The sequence below is a fragment of the Bos taurus genome, chromosome 19 (genome assembly GCF_002263795.3).
Source record: "Bos taurus isolate L1 Dominette 01449 registration number 42190680 breed Hereford chromosome 19, ARS-UCD2.0, whole genome shotgun sequence".
Classification (NCBI taxonomy): Eukaryota; Metazoa; Chordata; class Mammalia; order Artiodactyla; family Bovidae; genus Bos; species Bos taurus.
In genome coordinates this window covers 38,517,020-38,538,819 of record NC_037346.1, presented here as the reverse complement: position 1 = coordinate 38,538,819, position 21,800 = coordinate 38,517,020, and the positions used below count along the sequence as shown (strand labels likewise).

Genomic DNA, 21,800 nt, shown 5'->3' with positions numbered 1-21,800 from the left:
CTCTCTGCTTGTTCCTCTACCCCACCTTCAACCCAATTCCCAGGTCTGGAGAGCAGGGCAAGAAGAAGCACGTGTGCCACATCCCCGACTGCGGCAAGACCTTCCGTAAGACGTCCTTGCTGCGGGCTCACGTGCGCCTGCACACCGGCGAGCGGCCCTTTGTCTGCAACTGGTTCTTCTGTGGCAAGAGGTTCACACGGAGCGACGAGCTCCAGCGGCATGCCCGCACCCACACAGGTCTGCTTCCCTCCCCTGCAGCGCCCTCCAACCCACCCCATGTCAGCTCCCCACCAGCAATGTGGAGATTCCTGGCCTGGCCACGGTACTGCTCCACTGAGCGCAGGGTACAGACTGCTTCTCCAGTGCAGGACTACCCGGGAGGTTCTCACAAGCCTTGCCTTTTTCACAGTGTTTCCCACAGTGAGGTCACTTGCACTGCATGCCTTGATGACTTCTGCCACAGCTGCATAGTTATTTAACAAGCACTGTGCCAAGCATGTTTTTGTGGTTGTTGTTCAGTCTCTAAGTCATGTCTGACTCTTTGCAACCCCATGGACTACAGCACGCCAGGCTCCTCTGTCCTCCACTCTCTCCAGGAGTTTGTTCAGATTCATGTCCATTGAGTCGGTGATGCTATCTCACCATCCCATCTTCTGTTGCCCTCTTTTCCTTTTGCCTTCTATCTTTCCTAACATCAGGGTCTTTTCCAGTGAGTTGGTACTTTGCATCAGGTGGCCAAAATATTGGAGTTTCAGCTTCAGCATCAGTTCTTCCAGTATTCAGGGTTGATTTCCTTTAGGATTGACTGATTTGATCTCCTTGTAGGCCACGGGACTCTTAAGAGTCTTCTCTAGCATCACAATTTGAAAGTATCAATTTCTTGGCACTCAGCCTTCTTTATAGTCCAACTCTCACATCTGTACATGACTACTGGAAAAACGATAGCTTTGAATAGATGGACGTTTGTTGGCAAAGTGATGTCTGTGCTTTTTAATATGCTGTCCAGATTTCTTTCCAAGGAGCAAGTGTCTTAATTTCATGGTTGCAGTCGCCATTTGCAATGACTTTAGAGCTCAAGAAAATAAAATCTGTCACTGCTTCCACTTTTTCCCCTTCTATTTGCCAAGAAGTGATGGGACTGGATGCCATGATCTTAGTTTTTTTTGAATGTTGAGTTTTAAGCCAGCTTTTTCACTCTCCTCTTTCACCCTTATCAAGAGGCTCTTTAGTTTCTCTTCACTTTCTGCCATTATAGTGGTATCATCTGCATATCTGACGTTGTTGGTATTTCTCCCAGCAGTCTTGATTCCAGCTTGTGATTCATCCAGCCCAGTATTTCATGTGATGTACTCTGCATGTAAGTTAAATAAGCAGGGTGACAATATACAGCCTTGTTGTACTCCTTTCCCAATTTTGAACCCAGTCAGTTGTTCCCTGTCCAGTTCTAATTGTTGCTTCTTGACCTGCATATAGGTTTCTCAGGAGACAGGTGAGATGGTCTGGTATTATCTTTTTAAGAATTTTTCCAGTTTGTTGTGATCCACACAGTCAAAGGAGTAGTAGTCAATGAAGCAGAAGTAGATTTTTTTTTTTTTTTTGTGGAATTCCCTTGCTTTCTGTATGATCCAGCGAAGGTTAGCAGTTTGAGCTCTGATTCCTCTGTCTTTTCTAAACCCAGCTTGTAGATCTAGAGGTTCTTAGTTCACATATTGCTGAAGCCTAGCTTGAAGGATTTTGAGCATAACCTTGCTAGTATGTGAAATGAGCCCAAGTGTATGGTAGTTTGAACGTTCTTTGGCATTGCCCTTCTTTGGGATTGGAATGAAAACTGACCTTTTCCTGTCCTGTGGCCACTGCCTAGTTTTCCAAATTTACTGACGTATCGACTGCAGCATTTTAACAGCATTATCTTCTAAGATTTTAAATATCTCCTCACACCTGGAATTCCATCATTTTCACTAGCTTTGTTTGTAGTAATGCTTCCTGAGGCCCACTTGATGTCAGACTCCAGGATGTCTGGCTGTAGGTGAAAGATCAAACCATCATGGTTATCAGGGTCATTAAGATCTTTTTTGTATAGGTCTTCTGTGTATTCTTGCCACCTCTTCTTAATCTTGTCTGCTTCTGTTAGATCCTTACTGTTTCTGTCCTTTATCGTGCCCATCCTTGCATGAAATGTTCCCTTGATATATCCAGTTTTCTTAAAGAGATCTCTAGTCTTTCCTGTTCTGTTGTTTTCCTCTACTTTGCACTGTTCATTTAAGAAGACCTTCTTATCTCTCCTTGCTATTCTCTGCAACTCTGCATTAAGTTGGGTTTATCTTTCCCTTTCTCCCTTGCCTTTTGCTTCTTTTCTTTCCTCAGCTATTTGTAAAGCCTCTTCAGACAAGCATTTTGCCTTCTTACTTTTTCTTGGGGATGGTTTTGGTCACCACCTCCTGTACAGGTTACAAACCTCCGTCCACCCTCAGTCCTTCAAGCACTCTGTCTACCAGATCTAATCCCTTGAATCTATTCATCACCTCTGCTGTATAATCACAAGGGATTTGATTTAGGTCCTATTTGAATGGCCTAGTGGTTTTCCCTACTTTATTCAATTTAAGCCTGAATTTTGCAATAAGGAGCTCATGATCTGAGCCACAGGCAGCTCCAGGTCTTGTTTTTACTGACTGTATAGAGCTTTTCTATGTTTGTCTACAGAGAATAATATATAATCAGTCTGATTTGGGTGTTGACCATCTGGTGATGTCCATGTATAGAGCTGTCTCTTAGGTTCTTAGAAAAGGGTCTTTTGCTATGACCAGTGCGTGCTCTTGACAAAACTGTTAGCCTTTGCCCTGCTTAATTTTGTACTTGAAGGCCAAACTTGCCTGTAATCCAGGTCTCTCTTGACTTCCTACTTTTATATTCCACCCCTATACTGAAAAGGAGATCTTTTTGTGGTGTTAGTTCTAGAAGGTGTTGTAGGTCTTTATAGAACTGGTCAGCTTCAGCTTCCTCAGCATCAGCGGTTAGGGCATAGACTTGGATTACTGTGATGTTGAATGGTTTACTTTGGAAACAAGCCAAGATCATACTGTTGTCTATGAGGTTGCACCCAAGTACTGCATTTCGGGCTCTTTGTAGACTATGAGGGCTACTCTGTTTCTTCTAAGGAATTGGTTATCTGAATTAAATTCACTCATTCCCATCCATTTTAGTTCACTGATTCCTAAGATGTCGATGTTCAGTCTTGCAATCTCCTAGACATTTTCTCATTAACTAATTTAATTGCCATACGACTCGATGCGAACAGTACTATGATTTTGCCCATTTTCTGAGGCATGGAGCGGGCGCAGGGTCACATAGCCAGTGACTGGTGGAGCTGGTTCAGCCCAGGCCCTCTGGCTCCCAGCTTTCCTACTGTTATTTAACAAATGATTTTCCTTAAATCATTTCACTATTTTTACTCTTTTATGTCCAGTGAAGGATTAACTTTTCACATCACAGACTTGAGACCATAACTAAGTGTTTTAATGTACTGACAAATAAATACAAAACTATAAAGTAGAAAAATGTTCATCCATCTACCACTTAAAACCTGGCTGCCTCCAGTGGTCCACAGCACATGCTTTGAGAACTGCTATTCTGGCAGATGCTCCCAGTGAGCAGACACGTGGCCTGGGCCTGGGACGCGAGGCCAGTAGGAGGGGCAGGTCTCACCCACCCTCTGTAGCCTCAGAGTCAATACTCAGAACAGTAGCTAACCCAGCCCGGTTGGTGGGTGTGATTCGGGCTGTTAGTGCTCAGGCTGGCAGGTCAGAGGGGAGAGGGCTTTGAGCCGGGGTTAGGCAGAGGGACACATATCTGTGAGTGACAGGCATCTCCTCTTCCCAGGGGACAAACGCTTCGAGTGTGCCCAGTGTCAGAAGCGCTTCATGAGGAGTGACCACCTCACCAAGCATTACAAGACCCACCTGGTCACGAAGAACTTGTAAGGCCAACTGAGGCAGAGGCCCCACAGATGCAGACCTGCCTGGGCCTCTGGCAGAAAGGAGGCCCACGCTGTCATGGGCCCGCCTCAACCCCCGTTCCTATTGTGCGACTGTCCCCACAGGAAGGGGCTCTGCTGCCCCATATGCACCTCCTTTTGAAGCCCCTTGGCTCCGCCCTGGCCCTCCCCTCTCACCACAAGCTCCTGGCCTGCCCAAACCATGGACACTGGCCATGCCCAATGAGACGTTCTAAATCAGGACGAGTGGGAACCCTTATTTCCAAAGGAAAAACATGAATTTCACTCCGTCGAGGAGCAAAGTGAGCCCCCTCCCCCCAACACTGCCGGAGTCGCATCGTGCCATGCCCCCTCCCTCTCCTGTACCTCCCTGGCCCCGTCGGCCACTGCGGGCGCCTGGACGTCTGGGGCCCTGCACCCAGGGCTCCACTGGCAGCCAGTCCGCCTCCACTCCACACGCCCCACCCCACCCTGACTCTCCTCCAGCACATTCCAACTTTCTATTTAAAAGTAAAGCTACCCACCCACTCCCTGATCCCCCTTTTTCTATGGAGAGCGTTGCCTTATACTCTACTTCCGATGATGAACACTGTGTAGTGTGTGTGCTTTAAAGACGTTTATTTAATTGCTCCCTTCTTCCTGTCCTTGCTACTCACCTCCCCCATGCCTGCTTTTAGTTTAGGGTTTTTGGGGGGCAATGATGAGCATATGAATTTTTTTTCTCACTTTAGCAATTCTCTTTTCTAAATGACACAGCATTTCAACTCAAATCTGGATTCAGATGAAACACCTTCCCATCCTGAACCTCCTCCCTCTCCCCATCATCTCCCCCACCCTGACCAGCCCGAGCCCTACTTGTGTACAGTGTATATTGTATAATAGACAATTGTGTCTACTACATGTTTAAAAACATATTGCTTGTTATTTTTGAGGCTTTTAAATTAAAACAAAAATCCAACTTTATTTTTAGTTGTAACTGCTTGAGGTATGTTTTATGAATTAAGTGACAGATTTGTTATCCTTTATTAACGATGTACTTTGTTGGTCAGCGCTGGGCTGACAAAAATTTTTTCTTGCTAATAAATTTAGTTGCCTGAGGCAAAATCTGCAACTTGGCAATGCAGCTTCCTTTGTCTTTTCCCTGGTAGCAGGGAATCCTGAGAAGGGAGCCCTGGTCTCTTCAGAGCAATCCACACTGGGACCAGGGTGGGGCCTTGCCCTTCTGCCCTTGGCAAATCCAGGACGCAGCCCAGAAAGGGCCTCAGCCACATGGACCTGGCTTTGGCACAAGCCCCCAGACCACCTGGTGGGACTCCAGAGGGCTGGGCTTGGTGCAGGAGTTTCTGCTTTGTTTTGCCTGGTTTTGCCCAGATCAAAGCAGGCAGACTCTGTCCACAGGCTCAAGTCAATAGCAATGCCTTCCTTACCAGCATGTGAATTCCTCCACTCAACTCTCCAACCGCCGGAGGAGAGCTTTGGCCTCCGAGCCCGTTAATAAGAAGCTTGGGAGAGAAACCCAAAAGGACTTCACCTCAGTCACTTGCAGAAGGCTAAAGAATCTGGAGAAAACAATTCCCCAAGACCCCTTCCCAGAGTGGAGGGCCAGGCCAGAACCCAGCTCGAGAGAGAACCCTGGCCACAGATTCTGTTTTTCTTCTATCCCCTCACCCCAGCACCCCAGGGAAGGCAGCAGGCTAATTTTGGTTTTTACTGCAGATCTGAATTTTTGGAGGGGTGGGGATGGGGCAAGGCTATGAGGAGATCCGGCCTCGTGATGGTAGGCAGGCTGAGATTAGAGCCAGTTCAGTACCTGTGTTTAAACCTAGGAAGGGCCTGAAGAGCATCTGGCCTGAAGGAGAAGAGATAAGTTGTTCTCAAGCATATAGAGAACGGTATGTGCTCTTCTTACATCAACAATTCCTCGTAACCAGCCTCAGAAGGATCCAGCCATGGTAGCGTTCTGTGCAGGAGTGGCAGGGCTCGCTTGGCGCTCTCCACCCCCTTAACTCAGTTTCCTCTGCCACCAGCAGCCTGCATTTTTGCAAGCAAACACCTTGTCTTTAGAGCCTGAACACCCTCAAATCAGCTGAAGAAATAAAAAGATGCATCACAGGTTTTTCTGCCCTGATGACTTATTAAGGTAGGGAGGCCCGTCCAACAAGCATACTTAAGCCCTTTGAGTGATACCAGACCCACTACTGACATCCCTGACATGAAGCCTCCTACCTAGCCCAGCAGCCCCACCTCTCATCGCTTGCACTGGCAGGAGGCAGAAGACGTGAGGTATATTCATCCACTCTCAAGCATGGAGTGTGTGACCAGAAAGCTGCCTTACTGTCTTCTGGATTGGGACTGGCAGAAAGAAGGGGAATGTTAACAACTGATCTCTTTCTGCCACATGTTCCCCACCGGCTTTGCTCTCAGGCACAAAGAACTACCCTTTCCTGGGAACTGTGGTTTATGCTTCAAGGGTGGAAGCTGACCTGACTCCTCGGCATCCTTTGGAAATGAGGTGCCAGTCCCTAACGGGCAGAACAGCATGCTGTCACTCAGGGTTTCCCTTCTCCAGTGAGACACATACCTGATCATCTCTACCTCCTATGGGATGCCTGAGTTAGAAGGGGAGCAGGAAGATGTATTCTGCCTGGCATGGCTAATGGCCTGAGGAAAGAACAGAGAGACCCAGTGGTAATTAGGCCTCATCTGCTTCAATCTATCCCTTACTGAGACAAGAGTTGCAGGGGTGGGGACTGTTAGAGTGATGCAGCCCAAGCTCACTCCAGGCCAGAGGCCTCCCCAGGACACCTGATTGGCCCTGGTTAAAAATGACACCCCCATCAGGCCACCCCCAGCAGCGTGAGAGTGGGGGTCACACAGTCGGAGTTCCCCGCCCAGGGTCCAGTGCTCCAAGGCCACCTCTCTTGTCTGTTCAGTGATGCTCAATGCTGCAGCTCACCCATCCCAGATACTAGGATTATGAGGCTGAATAAAAGGGGTCTGGGAAAGACGCTCCTCTCCTGAAGGCACTTCGGGCACGATTTTTTCCTAACTAAACCAGCAAGTAGACCTCAGGCATCCTTCAAACTACTAAGCCCATCTTGACAATTACCCTTTGAGGCCCCGCACTTGAGTTTAATGATGGGAGCCACCTGCAGCAGCTCAGGTCACTGGACCCATCAGGGGCTCGTGGCCGAGGTCTAGATGGTGGTGGATTCAGGGAATCTAACCTGGGGGTCAGGGACCTTTTGTGATTGACCAAGGTCTCTGGGGCTGGGAACTGCTACTCAAGGAACTGCAATAATCTCAGGACAGGTGACAGTTGGGTTTCCTAGTGAAGGGGCCCTCAGGGAGTAGAAGAGCAGGAAGTGAGCCTGGGAGGATGGAATAAAGAACAGAAGTGTGGGTGAAAAGAAAGCAAAGAATGGAGGGAGAAGCAGAGAATCAGGACTTGGAGAGGAGCATCAGATACCTGCTCACTGGGATTCTGGGCAAGAGGAAATAAATGACCACAGGTCAGGCCAAGACAATTGACCAGGAGTCCTTAAATAAAACTAAGGAGCCACAAGGTCATGTCCTTTGGGCCTGCTGAGACCCCATCAGGCCTCCTCCCGCTCCTGTGGCTCACTCAGTGCTGGGGCTAAGATAGACGCCCCAGAGCTCACTCAGCCTTGGAAACCTTAACATCCCTCCAGTCCTACCAGATGCCCAAAACCCCAAGCTCCACTCACCAGGTTCAGAGAAGCTTAAGAAAAGCAGATTATGCATAAATATTACACATAAGCATTTCCTGGCTGGGATTGTGAGAAGGAGCCGGGGACATTAAGGAGTCCTTCCCATGAAGGAGCTTCTCATGGGGTACACATATGAAGACGAAGGGACATATTTGGGAAGCAGCCCATGAGCACGTGAAAAGGATCACATGAAGGGTTAACCCCATAACCGCAAGCGGGACACTTGGGTAAGGGTTAGCCTCCTTGCACCCCGCTCTGGGTCCCCTGGTAACCACACTCAGGGTTCAGGCATCTGCCAACAGAGCACCAAGTACCCCTCTGTGCGTTCTGAGGCTCCAGGCTGAGTTCACCCAAGGCGGGGCCAGAGAATTCCTGAGATTTGGGCCCCCAGTAAACCTGGGGTTGGTTTCAGCCTGCTGTTGGTTCCCTGGAAAGCTGGGGGCTGTACTGCACAAGCATCATTAACTCCCCCAGGTTCCCCTCCCTTCCCAGACATTCTCATCCTTCCCTGTGGCTTCAAGTGCCACCTTGGAGGCTCATGACACCTAAACCATCCCATCAGTCTAGACCTCTCCCCCAACTTCAGAAGGGCTTTTTCAACCTGACCACACGTGGTTGTCCCATAAACCCGCACACTCAACAGGCCTGATGGCGACTTCATCTTTCCCTGAAACCTCTGCTCCAACATGCCCTCACTTTAAAGAATAGCACCTTCCCTGGTGGCTCAGATGGTAAGGCATCTGTCTACAATGTGGGAGACTCGGGTTCAATCCCTGGGTTGGGAAGATCCTCTGGAGAAGGAAATGGCAACCCACTCCAGTACTCTTGCCTGGAAAATCCCATGGATGGAGGAGCATGGTAGGCTACAGTTCATGGGGTCGCAAAGAGTTGGACACGACTGAGCAACTTCACTTTCACTCACCGCCCAGCTCACCTAAAGGCATCCTGCTGAGTTAAATCGTTTCTCTCCACTTCATACCTCCCAAACTCAGGCATCAGGCTCCCCATTCCCAGCTCTAGCTTAGAGAACAGCATCTCCCAATGTCTCCCTACCACTGCCTCACCCTCCTTTGCCCATCACCTACTGGTAACCAGAGCCAAGTCCCCAAACAAAAATCCAGCCACCAAGATGTAACTGAAATGTATAATTTAATCAAACAATTAGACTAAAAATGGTGATTTAGGAACATAAATGCAAAACCATTTATGCATTTATGAAAACAGGCAAGAAATAATAGGCAATAGAAAATAGGCAATAGAAAACAGGCAAGGCATAGTCCCCAAACAATGTCTCCAACCTTTTGCTGCATATTGAGAAACTGGGGTGTCTCTGTACAATGCAGTATTGCAATATAGCTTCTATTCATTAAAGACCTCCAAGAAAAGATTAGTAAATTTACAAAGTTGGGGGGTGGTAAGCAAAATATTTAAGAAAAGCAGTAAAAAAGAAATTCATTTCTCCCAAGAAGTCAAACCCCTTGCTTGGGGTCACAGGAGGAGCAGCACCCACAGCGGGCATCATGTCCCCACTGTGGTTTGCACTGCAGGGCCCCTTTGTGATCTAGACACCAAATTCCACTAGGCAGAAAAGCATAATACAAGCCTACTGATTATCTTCAAGACAAAGGGGAAATATAAAAAGGCAACAAGTTTAAAAAAAAAAAGGGCAACTAGTTGTAAATTTCCTCACTAACAGCCAAGGATGGAAGAGGCTGTCAGAATCTAGTACTTTTTCGTGCTACCTGGCCTTAAAAAACTAGGAATTAGACACCCTGGTTCGACAGCAGCACAGGATGAAAACTGAGAAGAGATATCTAAAGCTGGCCCTTGCCACCTGTCTGATCTTTAGCTGTCACCTAGCCCCTGCCTCCTTGCCTGGCCTGTTTTCTCACTACCTTGCTCTGGCAGTATCACACTCAAGTTACTCCCTCTTCCTGGAATGACTGTTCTTTCCCCATCTGGAGAACACTTACTCATTAAGACAAATCAAACGTCTGTTCCCTTTATGAAGCCTTTCCCAACTGCGTAACCCTTGGAGACCACGTTCTCATTTTTGCTCCCTTTACCTTGCAGATACATCTGTTAAACTTCCTGTAAATCCTCAGTTTACAGATCTGTCTCCCCCTGTAGAGTGTAAGCTCCCTGTGGGCAGGAACCATGCACCTTTATCTTCATATTCTCAGACCTAGCTCAGTGCCTGGTCTTTAACACATGTCTTCCCCACTACACTGAGCCCTTGGCTTTTAAATTTTAAGCAAGTCATTCAAATGATCCTAGTCTTCGTGCCCCAGAATCTGGGCCCAGGGTCGCATAACCCAGCAGTGCTAAGAGTGTAGCCCCATGAACAAAATCATGTGAGCTGAAGAGTACTAATCACTGCTTATCCAGGTTCAAATGCAGGGAGGAGGGAAGCAATGGTCATATGTGGAAGAACAATCTCAACAAGAAAGAAAGTCCAGTCACCTCTCTCTCAGTTGTGTCAATAGAGAAAAATGATGGCCACACAAAAAAATTTCAACCAGTGGAGAATCCATTGATCAACATCATTAAACCTTGAGATGAATTATTTCTTTGCAGCAAAATTGTCTTCCAGATGCCATTTGGCTCAAGCTACGAGCATGTAATAAAGAATGACAGTCATCTAATGCAGGGCTTAATGAAGCTTGGCAGTAATGCAAACACCTGGGCAGGGCAGGGACGTTCCCCTTACCTGACACAGGCCTGGGGTGCCTGCCTAAAAGGCTCTTGCAGCTCCCCCTCTTGATGTTCAGGAAGGACTACAGAGAGGCCTTGACCCTAGGCTGCCCAGCCAAGTCAAAGCTGGAATGGGCACTGGCAAGTGTCCTATTACTCAGCCCCTAGTCCACAGCCTGGAAGTGACTTTGCATGGCAACCTGCTCCCCTGTGCCTTTAATTATGGTTGGTGACTCCAACTACCTAGAAGGGGCAAAATGTGAAAAAGGAGAAACAACAAAGAGAGAGGTGGCCCTGGAGCGGTGGGGCAATCTTTCCATCTACTGGAACACTGGGTAGTATGAGCTCTGGGGCAACCACAAAAGAGGAAACCATGAGGAAAGGGAGGAGCATGCTCTGACCTGCATTACAGAAATGAGGCTGGAGAGCAGCAGTTCAGAGCTGAAAGAGGAAGATGGTTCTCATCTGGGATAGTTTGATCCCACATTTCCCTCTTCCCTTTTCCCATCAGGCCATCTGCTTTCTTACCCATAGTCTCCTCCTGACCCAACTGATCCTCCCAGACACCAGAGTACCTCCCCATACTCACACACTATATACACACGCCTATCCCACGAGACCCGAAGTCACATTTCAGCCTCTCCCACTCTCGAGCCCAAATTTCATCCCCCCACCAGATCGCCCCTTTCTGTGTCTCCACTACACTTTGCCTCAGAGTCTGGCCCCTAATTCCATTTTCCGTTTGTCCTTTGCAGACCGCCAATCTCTAAGCTAGCCTTCGGGCATCTGCTAGAGGGGGGCCTCTTAATACTGACTATCTCCACAAGCCCCCAGGGGCTCCTCCATTGCCCCTCCCGCCTGGGCCGCTGCAGTCCCTATACCTTTAACAAACCTCCACGTGCGTGTTAACCTCGGTGACAGCATTTCCTTGTCTCTTTGCTCCCGCCCCGGGAGGCGCCGTCCATTGGCTGCCGGGTTCCTCTGTTCTTGTTCTAATTGGCCTCGCTCCTGGAAAACTCCAACCAATGGCCTCTCCGCTCCCGGCTCCCTCCACCGACTCTGGCTTCCCATTGGCTCCCAGTGGCTCGGAGGACTTAGGCTGTCGGCCTGGCTTGGTGACTGATAAATTCTTCCTTGCCGGGAGATTCCCCGGCTAAGATACTGGTTCCGAACGCAACGGAACCCAGCGCGGAGCCACGCCGAGTCACGTGGCCAGCGGCCTCATGATATTCTGGCTGCGGAGCGTCATCGTGACGTTTGGGCGACCTGCCGAGTGGCCCCGCTGCCTCCGCCACCTCTGCAGCCGCGGTGCTGCCATGGACCTGGGACCGATGCGCAAGACTTACCGCGGGGACCCAGAGGTGCCGCTGCCCTGCAGGGCCTCCGCAGTCATCTCCCGAGGGGAGGGGCATGGAAGGGATCCTCTGGGGTTTCTGATCCACCTCTTGGGGCTCGGGGTTACCCTATGGGAGAAGCGGGGGTTCAAAGACAATCAATGGGGGAGGGTTTCTGGAGAAACCAGGATGAAGGTGGACTCCAGAGGCAGCTCGTTATAGTCACTCAGGGCGCTCATTCGGGGGTTGCCTGGAAGGAATCCTGCCGGTCGTTGGGCGCACTTCTAGGGCGGTTTACTCACTTCTCTGGGTCTCAGTTTCCTCACTTCACAAGTAATATCACTGACCTCACGGGGATGTTATGGACTTTGATATTTGTAAAATACCTCTGCTGTTCAGTCGACAAGTTGCGTCAGACTCTTTGCAACCCCATGGACTGCACGGGGCTAGGCTTCCCTGCCCTTCAGTATCTCCCAAAATTTGCTCAGGTTCATGTTCATTGAGTCGGTGATGCTATCTAACCATCTCATCCTTTGCTGCCCTCTTCTTTTGCCCACTTTCTCATTTGGCCTTCAATCTTTCCAGCATCAGGATCTTTCCCAATGAGTCGACTGTTTGCATCAGGTGGCCAAAGTAGTAAAGCTAGTATAGTGCCTGTTGCTGCTGCTGCCCCTAAGTCGCTTCAGTCGTGTCAGACTTTGTGCGACCCCATAAACGGCAGCCCACCAGGCTCCCCCGTCCCTGGGATTCTCCAGGCAAGAACACTGGAGTGGGTTGCCATTTCCTTCTCCGGTGCATGAAAGTGAAAAGTGAAAGTGAAATCACTCAGTCGTGTCCCACTCTTAGCGACCCCATGGACTGCAGCCTACCAGGCTCCTCCGTCCATGGGATTTTCCAGGCAAGAGTACTGGAGTGGGTGCCATTGCCTTCTCCCGAGAAAAGTGCCTAGAACAGTGATAATCAGCTTGTTTAGTCACCAGTTGTCTCCAACTCTGCGACCCCATGAACTGAAGCCCACCAGGTTCCTCTGTCTATGGAATTTCCCAGGCAAAAATACTGAAGTGGGTTGCCACTTCCTTGTCCAGGGGATCTTCCCAACCCAGGGATTAGAACATGTGTCTCCTGGATTGGCAGGCAGATTCTTTACCACTGAGCCACTTGGAAAGCTTATGTTTGTTGTTGTTGTTGTTTTTAAATGTAACTAGTTAATTTATTTTGCCTATTTTTGGTTGCTCTGGGTCTTCCTTGGGCAAAGGCTTCTCTCACTGGGGAGCGTGGGGCTCTAGGTGTGCGGTTTTCCCATAGCTGCAGGCCATGGGCTTAGTGGCTGCCCCCCGGCATGTGGGATCTTCCCAGACTAGGGATCAAAACCCAGCGCCCTGCATTGGCAGGTGGGTTTTAAACCACTGGACCCCAGGAAGTCAATAAATGTTTGATAAATAAATAACACTTTGAGGAGGAGGAATAACTTACCTAGGGGTGCAGGAGAAAGCTCCTGGATCTTCTTTTTCTTTCCTCAGATGAGAAACCAAGAGAACTATTTTGGAATTAGGGCCCAGAGCCTGGTTACCAAATCTAGTTACGTGTGAACATTTCCAGAAATGCTTGTGAAACATGCAGTTTTTCATTAAATCTCAGACTTGTTAGGGGAACCACTGACCCAAACTGCCCACCCAGGCCAGGCCCCAAAGTAACCACTTGCATGAGTTATCTTAAACCAGAGGTCCTGGGAAAGAACCTGGAACTAACAAGCTAACACCAACTAGAAGAATTGAGAAAGGTCAAAAGGAGAGAGGAGACAGTCTGTATGTCCTACCCACCTCCCAGAATCCTTCTGACTGGAATCCATCTTGGCTGAGCAACGTGCGTGCCACCAGGAAGGACCCTGAGTCAGAATGATTGGCCAGAGACAACCCAGAAACCAACAGCATCACCATGAAACATGATTGTAAGCCATGTGGCAGAGCAGTCCTCCTGGGTTCCCTTCCCCTGCTGCTTGCCACCCGGGCCCTCCGTCCCAATAAAGTCTTGTTTTGGCAACAAGTGTACCTCCTTGGACAATTCATTTCTGAGTGTCAGACAAGAGCCCGCCCTCAGGCCCTGGAAGGGGTCCCCCTTTCTGCAATTGACCTGCTGAATGAGAATTTACTGGGTGGAGCCCAGGAGTTTTTTTTTTTTTTTTAGGCTTCCCAGGTAATAGGTTTGACACCCGTGATATGAAACCCTGATTTGTCAAGTTATTCACCATTTTGTACCTGTTTTCTCACCTATAAGATGAGGCTAACAGAACCTTCCTGGGGATGGGTTTTTGTTATGAGGACTAAATGAGTTAACACTTGAAAAGTGCCTAGAACAGAGCCATGTATACAGTAGACACTCCATGTGTTTGTAAAATGAAATAAAACTCTCCCTTCCCAGGCATTTGAGGAGACTCATCTGACCTCCCTGGACCCTGTGAAGCAGTTTGCTGCCTGGTTCGAGGAGGCTGTTCAGTGTCCTGACATAATGGAAGCCAACGCCATGTGTCTGGCTACGTGTACAAGGTAGGCATAGCCGTGGGCCCTTCTGTAGGTGGGTGCAGATGAAGTAGCAAACTTAGGAAGCTCTCAGTTTGATGGATGACAACTTTATGACTAGTTCTATTATTAACATGCTGTGTGGCCTCAGGCAAGTAATTTGTCCTCTCTGGGCCTCGGTGTCCTTACCTGTAAACCAAAGATTAGACTTGACTCAATTCCATTTAGTGATAAAACGTAGTGCCTCATTCATCTCTGCCCTTGATGCTTCCACCTCCCAGTACACACACCCTTGTCTCCCTCAGCTCCCAGTCTCCCCAGTTCCCATCTGGGGAGGTAGATCTCCATAAAGCCATCTCCCTCTCTTAAAATCTAGCACAGTGCTGGTTTGTATCATTCATTTGACAATCAGTCATAAATCCCTTGAGACATCTCTTGTATTAGCCTCTTATTCAACTCTTCTTCCCCTCCTCACTAAAGTGTAAGGCTTTGGAGCCAAGGCTCTTGTACTGTGCCCCTGGATACCCCCCGAGCTAGTCTGCTTGGGCCACCTTAACAGAGACTGGTGGCGTAACAGAAACTTGTTTTCTCACAGGTCTGGAGGCCAGAAGTCCAAAATCAAGGTGCTATCAGAGTTGGTTTCGAGTTGGTTTCTAGCAAAGCCTCTCTAGAGTCCTGGCTTACAGATGGCTGCCTTTCTGCTGTGTTCTCGAATGGCCTTCCCTTTGTGTATGCAGGGAGAGAGGGAGTTCTCTGGTGTCTCTTCCTTTTCTTATAAGGACACCAGTCCTACTGGATTAAAGTCCCACTCTTAGGATCTCATTTAACCTTAATCATTCCCTAAAGGTCCCATCTCCACATACAGTCACATTGTGGGTGAGGGCTTCAAAAATGTTAGTGGAACCCAGTTCAGTCCATTATAGGGCCCTAGGCAATGGTGTCATGCTTGCATCTCTGGGACAAATTCCCATGGGCAGCTTGAGTGCCCAGAGAGTGCAGAATAAGGGGGCACAGGTGTAGGGGTGCTCAGACATCCTGTGGGGAGGGTCTCTCACCATAGTGCTCTGCTCTTTGCCCTAGAGATGGAAAACCGTCTGCCCGCATGGTGCTGTTGAAGGGCTTTGGCAAGGATGGCTTCCGCTTCTTCACTAACTTCGAGAGTCGAAAGGGAAAAGAGCTGGTGAGGGTTCACGGTAAACCCTTCCTGGGCCTGCAGGGTCCAGCCCTGGCTTCTTGGTCGCCTACTCATGCCACCCCTGCCCGAGTCCACTTGCCAGCCACGCTCAGGCACTGTCCTGACTAGAGGCCTTTGCACTTGCCTTCTCTCTGCTGTGAATGAGGGCAAGCTTTAAGCACCTCCACCTCCCTAGCTGTTTATCTGAGTAGCTCCTGTTTCTTCGGGTCTCAGCCCCCACGTCACCTCCTCACGGAAGCCTCTGGATTCCCAGGCTGAGCCAGCCCCTCTCACTTTGGTCACTATAATTTACAAATTTCCTTTCTGCCATTGTTTTAGTTTCTAACTGCGTGTATTTGGGGGATTATGTGATTAATGTTTATGTCCTCTGCTAAATGGTAAGCTCCGTGGGGGCGGGGCTGCTTCTGAGATGTCTCTGTTAAACCCCCAGCACCTCTCCTGGTGTTGAGCACAGAGCTGGCACTTCCTATACGTTCAGTTAATGAATCTAAAATGAGTAGCTCTCCCCCAAGTCCAGTGCAGTCAAATGTGCATTTCAGAGGATTTGCAAATCTGTGGGTGAGAGAAATGGCAAGCCTCACTTTGGAGTCCCTCTGGCTGAGGTTTTCAGCGCAGGTCTTCCATTGACTCTGTGAACCTGGGAGTGTTAGTGAACCTCTCTGAGCCTATCTCCACGCCTGTAAAAGTAGGCCCACCTTTGGGGACTTAACAAGATGCTACAGTAAATGCATCTGCAGTGGGCCTGCGCCGTGCAGACCCCCTAGCTTCCCCCTGTGCCCAGGCCTCCTCTCTGCTGTCCTGATGACCGTCTGTGGATTCTCTTCCATTTCCAGGACTCGAATCCCTTTGCTTCCCTTGTCTTCTACTGGGAGCCCCTGCACCGTCAGGTGAGTGAGCATTCCTGGGACAGCCGGGGGTGGACTGGAGGTAGGAGGGGCGTGAGTTTATGGATGGACCTGGTGAAGGTCCCCAGGCTGCGTAAACATCCTGCCTTTCAGATGACTCTCACTTAGCTGGGCTACCTGGAGTCAGGCACAATGGGGCAGTGGATAAAGAGAAGAACAAAGAAGACTGGAGCCAGTGCTGGTCGGAAAGGCAGGTGGCCTTGAATGCTATCTAACCAGGGCCATCCCTGGGCAGGTGCGTGTGGAAGGGCCCGTGAAGAAGCTGCCTGAGGAGGAGGCTGAATGCTACTTCCACTCCCGCCCCAAAAGCAGCCAGATTGGGGCTGTGGTCAGTCACCAGAGTTCCGTGATCCCGGATCGGGAGGTGAGTAGGGCTTCTCCTTAGTCCTTTGAGTGGTGGGTGCCTTGGCTCAGCCCCAGAGGCTGTCCCCAGGCGATGCCAGGGCCCTCTCTCTCCAGAAAAGTGAAATGGATAGTCTCCCTGGGGAATGTGAATATGGGGAGCAGGGGTCAGGCCTCCTGTGTCTGTCTGACCCTCCTGTTGAACTGTGCCCCCGAAGGTCACCTGTGTCCCCAGCACCTGGCACGGAGCACAGGCCCTGTAAGTGGTGATTAAATGAATCACTGACTGAGTCTGGCCCTTCCTTCATTTCCTTCCCCTGGACAGTATCTGAGAAAGAAAAATAAGGAACTGGAGCAACTCTACCAGGAACAGGAGGTGCCAAAGCCAAAATACTGGTGAGTGATACGGGGGGGTCACCTAGAAAGGGACACTGGGACCCTCATGCTTCCTTGAAGCCATGCTTGGAATTACAGATATACTCCTCCCTGGAAACCCTTGTCAGATGCATGCCAGCAGCTTCCTTCACAGGACCCTGGGATGGCGTGGAGGGTGGTGAGGGTTGCCTGGCTAGAAAAATGCAGAGCACCAAACCGTCTACTTCTCCTTGTAGGGGTGGCTACATCCTGTACCCACAGGTGATGGAGTTCTGGCAGGGCCAAACCAACCGCCTGCACGACCGGATCGTCTTTCGACGAGGCCTACTAACCGGAGACTCCCCTCTGGGGCCCATGACCCACCGAGGCGAGGAAGACTGGGTCTATGAGAGACTTGCGCCCTGACTCCCAATCTGTTGGCACTGAGTGGAGCTGGAGCCAGTGCCCCAGAGAGGGTATGGGATGTGGGGCCAGACCCTTCTAAACTCAACCCATTTCCCTTCCTGCCTCTTATATTCAGGGCCCTTCAGTGTTTACCCTTGGAATTCTCCGTAGTCAGCTAGTCTAGTGGAGTTTAACAGTGGCACAGACCATCACAAATGGAAAATCTCGTGATTATCTTCTCAACCTTAACTATGATTTATTGGACTAGCTCCCTGTAGGAGTGGGGCTGGTGTGACAGGGGGTGGGGCCCAGCAGTCTTGTCTGTTATCACATGACAAGAGTCTGACCAGAGCCCATTGGTCCCAGCAGAAGCACCCGAGGCAATCTAGCCAGTCGGTTTTTCTTTTCTTTCATATTTAAAATTTGGAATCTAGAGACTCAGAGCATAGGAGCTGTTATAGCCAAGTAAATAACGGTGGCCTAGAAACAGCAACTTCTGGCTGCTGCTCTTGCAATTCTCTGAACGATCCACGGATCCCTACTTCCCACACCTGGGGTTGTCCAATTCCTCCTTCTACCTCAGAAAACCCATTGTCTGTAAAAAAAAAAAGAGAGATTTATTTTTTCTTGGCTTAAACCAAGTCAGAATTGATGTGCTTATAACAAACCTTAACTAACTCATTTATTAATAGGATATTTTTAAACCTCTTACCCAACTGATAGCTGCCCTCCATTATCTGAAGAAGAGCAATATGGAAAAGAGACTAAATTTATTCTCTGTAGCTCTGAAGGACCCATAGGTGGAAGTTAGATGAAGTTAGATTTCATCTCAATATGGGAAGAAATTTCAAACAATTGGAGCTGCCTAAGAGGGAGTAGGTTAGTTAGTGAGTGTTCTTTCCCTGTCAGACAGGAGTTTTGTAGAAGGAACTCATGCTAATACCTGTGGGTCAGGAAGATTCTCATCAGGCCTTACTTTCCATATTTGTTTATCAAAACTCAATGTATGTGAGGGCTTTCCAGGCGGTACTAGTGGTAAAGAACCCACCTGCCAGTGCAGGAGGTGTAAGAGATGTAGGTTCAATCCCTGGATCTGGAAGAGCCCCTGGAGGAGGGCATGGCAACCCACTCTAGTATTCTTGCCTGGAGAATGCCATGGACGGAGGAGCCTGGTGGGCTACCGTCCATAGGGTCGCAAAGAGTCAGACACGACTAAAGTGACTTAGCACAGCACATATGTACGTGAAATACATATATACATACATTTATATGTATTTCACTTTCCAGATATAAAATTAAATAATAGAGCTTGTACTTTTCTGACACACATCCCTTTACCTCCCTTCCACCCCTACTGATGATGGCTCCTAGGTCACTGGTTTTCACTGGAATTACCCAGGAGCTTTAAAAACCCTGCTGCTCAGTCCCACTCTCAGAGGTGATTTGACCAGTGTGAGTGCAGCCTGGACTTGGGGACATTTCAAAGGTCCTTGGGAATTCTGTGTAGCCAAGGTTGAGAGCCCCTGTTAATAGATCCTTGCTACTTGCATTGGGCTTCTCTTTTTTTTTTTTTTGCATTGAGCTTCTCTTGTGGCTCAGGTGGTAAAGAATCCGTCTGCAATGCAGGAGACCTGGGCTTGATCCCTGGGTTGGGAAGATCCCTTGAAGAAGGGAAAGGCTACCCACTCCAGTATTCTGGCCTGGAGAATCCCATGGACTATATAGTCCATGGGGTCAAAAAGAGTCAGACATGACTGAGCGACTTTGATTCACTTGCAGTGTAGTCCACAGGCCAGCACCTTTGGCTTCCCTTGGGAGCCTACCCCAGACCCATTGAATCCCACACTGCTTTAAACAGGACCACCCCTGCTTCCAGGTAACCAGATTAGCCTCAACCTCTAAACCAACCACTTCTGCAGCTGGATTCTTCGGTAGCATTTGGCTGAGGCCTGTGCTGAGCTATAGTCTTCTTCGAGCACAAGTCTGGTGACCAGGGGTAACGTGGATGAGTGGCCTCCAGGCTGCGGAGAGGAGCCAGGCTGGGCAAATGTTTGCTGTGACTAAGCCAGGATCAGAGAACTGACTGTTTGCATACATTGGCCATTGAGCTTGCAACTCTGTAAACCGCTTCATTCCACTGTATGGGTGTGTGCTTTGGCATCTGTTACTGACTGCCTCCTCCAAGAGCGGCCCTCTGGGTGTTGACCACCCCCAACCCCCACGGGCTTCCTTAAGCCAGGGTGCAGGAAGGCACAGTGCTAGCCTTGTGGCCACTTGCAGGAGAGGGTGCTGGAGTGCCCTTCTCTACCTTGTCCTGTTATGTTATGGGGTCTGTGTATATCCCCTGCTTTGAGCCTGGTCTCAGCTGTTCCTTTCCTTTCCTCTGTCTGACAGTCCCTGTGCCAAGTCTAAAATAAAAGTTCATCAGCCATGCATGATGTAAATATTCAATCTAGCCTGGTCTCGTCCCCCGCCCCTCCCCCATGTTTGAGGGGAGTTGAAGAATTTAAGCGACTCCTCGTACCTTAAGCTTCTCCACTTGGGGAGGTTGGGTGTCCAGCAGGGGGAGCCCGATGCCCAGGGTTGGCCCCTTCTAGGCAGCACAGGCCAGTTCTAGTTGGCCCCTCCTGCCCCCCTTTCCCCTCTTGGGTCCCGTCCCAGTGAAACTGTGGTCAATAACCGTGGCCTCTCCCGCTCCTGCTCATATTTTCATATTTGCACTCTTGCTTCCTCCTCCTCTGGCCTGGTGAACACTTGCGGCTGCCTGGGCACTGACTTCCTGGGCAGCCAGGTCTCCTTTGGCTCTTATTGCCTGCCCCCAGCCCGTCCGTCCATCCCTTAACTTAGGGATATGTGTGGAGTTTTCGTGGGAGATTCTGTGGCCATCACTTTGGGGCCGTGGAGTGGAGTGGCATGCACAGGGTTGAGGAACCCACAGACCCTCTCACCTAAGAGAGAAGATAGTGGCCTGGTGGTTGCCCGTATGAGACAGAAGCACAGGTCAGTGGCCTGGGGCCCAGCCTCTCACCCCTCCCCACCCCTTGCCTCAGGGAACATCAGGATGGCTGAAGCGGGAGGTCCCTATGGTTTGGGGTCTCACCCTTGAAGCTGGTTGGCTTTTCCTCACTGGTTCCAGATTCTGGGCGGCCCCCTCAGAGGATGCTCGCCTCCCAGGACCGCAAGGCCCAGGCATGACCCTCTCTCCCCACCTTCCCACTGCAGAAGGTGACTGTACTCCTTTCCTTGTTCTGAGCCTCAGTTTCCCTTCCCTGTTGTTGTTCATTTGCTCTGTCCTGTCCGACTTTTTTGCAACCCCATGGACTGCAGCATGCCAGGCTTCCCTTCCCTAAGCAGATAAAAACCCAGGGGGAAGGGGGCTGTGTGGTGCAGCAGCCATATGCACAGATCTGGCCTCAGTCCGAGCTCTGCCACTAGGAACCCCTGACCCAGGTCTGGTGACTTGATCTCTTAAGCCTCAGCTAATGCAGCTGGAAAACTAGAAAACGGTGGTAATGACAGCACCTATGATGAGAGGCTTACAGGAGGAACTTCGTGGGGTACTCACCACAGAGCTGGCTGATTATAAACCCTCTGAGTATCAGGTGCTAACTCTGGGCAGAGCTGCAGTCGGCGGAAAGTCAGCTCCTCCATGGGAGGCTTTATGGACTGAATGATTGTGGGGACCCTAGAAAGTTCCATGTGGTGGGGCGGGATGGGGAAGAGGCTTGGGGGAAGGCCATACACCTGAGCCCACCTTCCCTCCCTCCAGTCCCTGGGCTCCCTCCCTCTTCTTCAGAGTTGCCTCTGGCCTGGGTGAGGCCAGCTAACAAAGGCCCCCTTTGTACAGGTCTGTTTGTTTTGGTAAATGTCCTGAGTAACCTCCCTGGGGTGGCCCAGCAGCCTGTGAGGAGCTGACCTGGAAGCCACAGAATCACATTGTTTAGTTGTCACCTTGGTCTCTTTCTGTTCCCACCATGAGCTCCAGAGATTTGGCCAATTTTTTCCCAGTTCTCGGCTCCTGGGGCTTGAGGAGGGTCTAGACCTAACAGCATAGGGAGTAAGCTCTCTCTTCATCCTTAAACGGAAGCATGAGCTGTGGTGGAGTTCCTTCATAAAAGAGAGGAAAGGAAACCGATATGCATTGGGCACAGACGTAGGACTACTTATGGGTCATGTGATACTGACCATGTACATGTGCTAAGTCACTTCAGTCATGTCTGACTCTTTGCGACCCTTTGGACTGTAGCCCTCCAGGCTCCTCTGTCCCTGGGATTCTCCAGGCAAAAATCCTGGAGTGGGTTGTCATGCCCTCCTGCAGGGGATCTTCCCAATC

The 21,800-nt window shown here is 49.8% G+C and overlaps 2 protein-coding genes across 6 annotated transcripts in view; both read left to right on the top strand.

Moving 5' to 3' along the window:
• The window catches only part of SP2 (Sp2 transcription factor), a 47,027-nt gene extending 41,925 nt beyond the window's left edge, over window positions 1-5,102 (top strand). For 4 of the 5 annotated variants that reach the window (XM_059878135.1, XM_059878133.1, XM_059878132.1 and 1 more), the window contains 2 exons: window positions 44-237; window positions 3,877-4,954. In XM_059878135.1, coding sequence (XP_059734118.1) covers window positions 44-237; window positions 3,877-3,977 — 295 coding nt within the window. In that variant the 3' untranslated portion in view covers window positions 3,978-4,954. Of the gene's footprint in view, window positions 1-43; window positions 238-3,876 lie in introns of all 5 variants that reach the window. The other variant, NM_001435048.1, reaches the window with a different exon arrangement.
• A 6,419-nt stretch (window positions 5,103-11,521) lies between these two features.
• PNPO (pyridoxamine 5'-phosphate oxidase) lies at window positions 11,522-18,066 on the top strand. Its single transcript, NM_001014907.1, is given in 7 exon segments — window positions 11,522-11,777; window positions 14,169-14,293; window positions 15,347-15,446; window positions 16,295-16,348; window positions 16,602-16,730; window positions 17,034-17,104; window positions 17,320-18,066. Coding segments are annotated over 7 exon segments (786 nt in total). The 5' UTR covers window positions 11,522-11,639; the 3' UTR covers window positions 17,489-18,066.
• The last annotated feature ends 3,734 nt before the right edge of the window (window positions 18,067-21,800 follow it).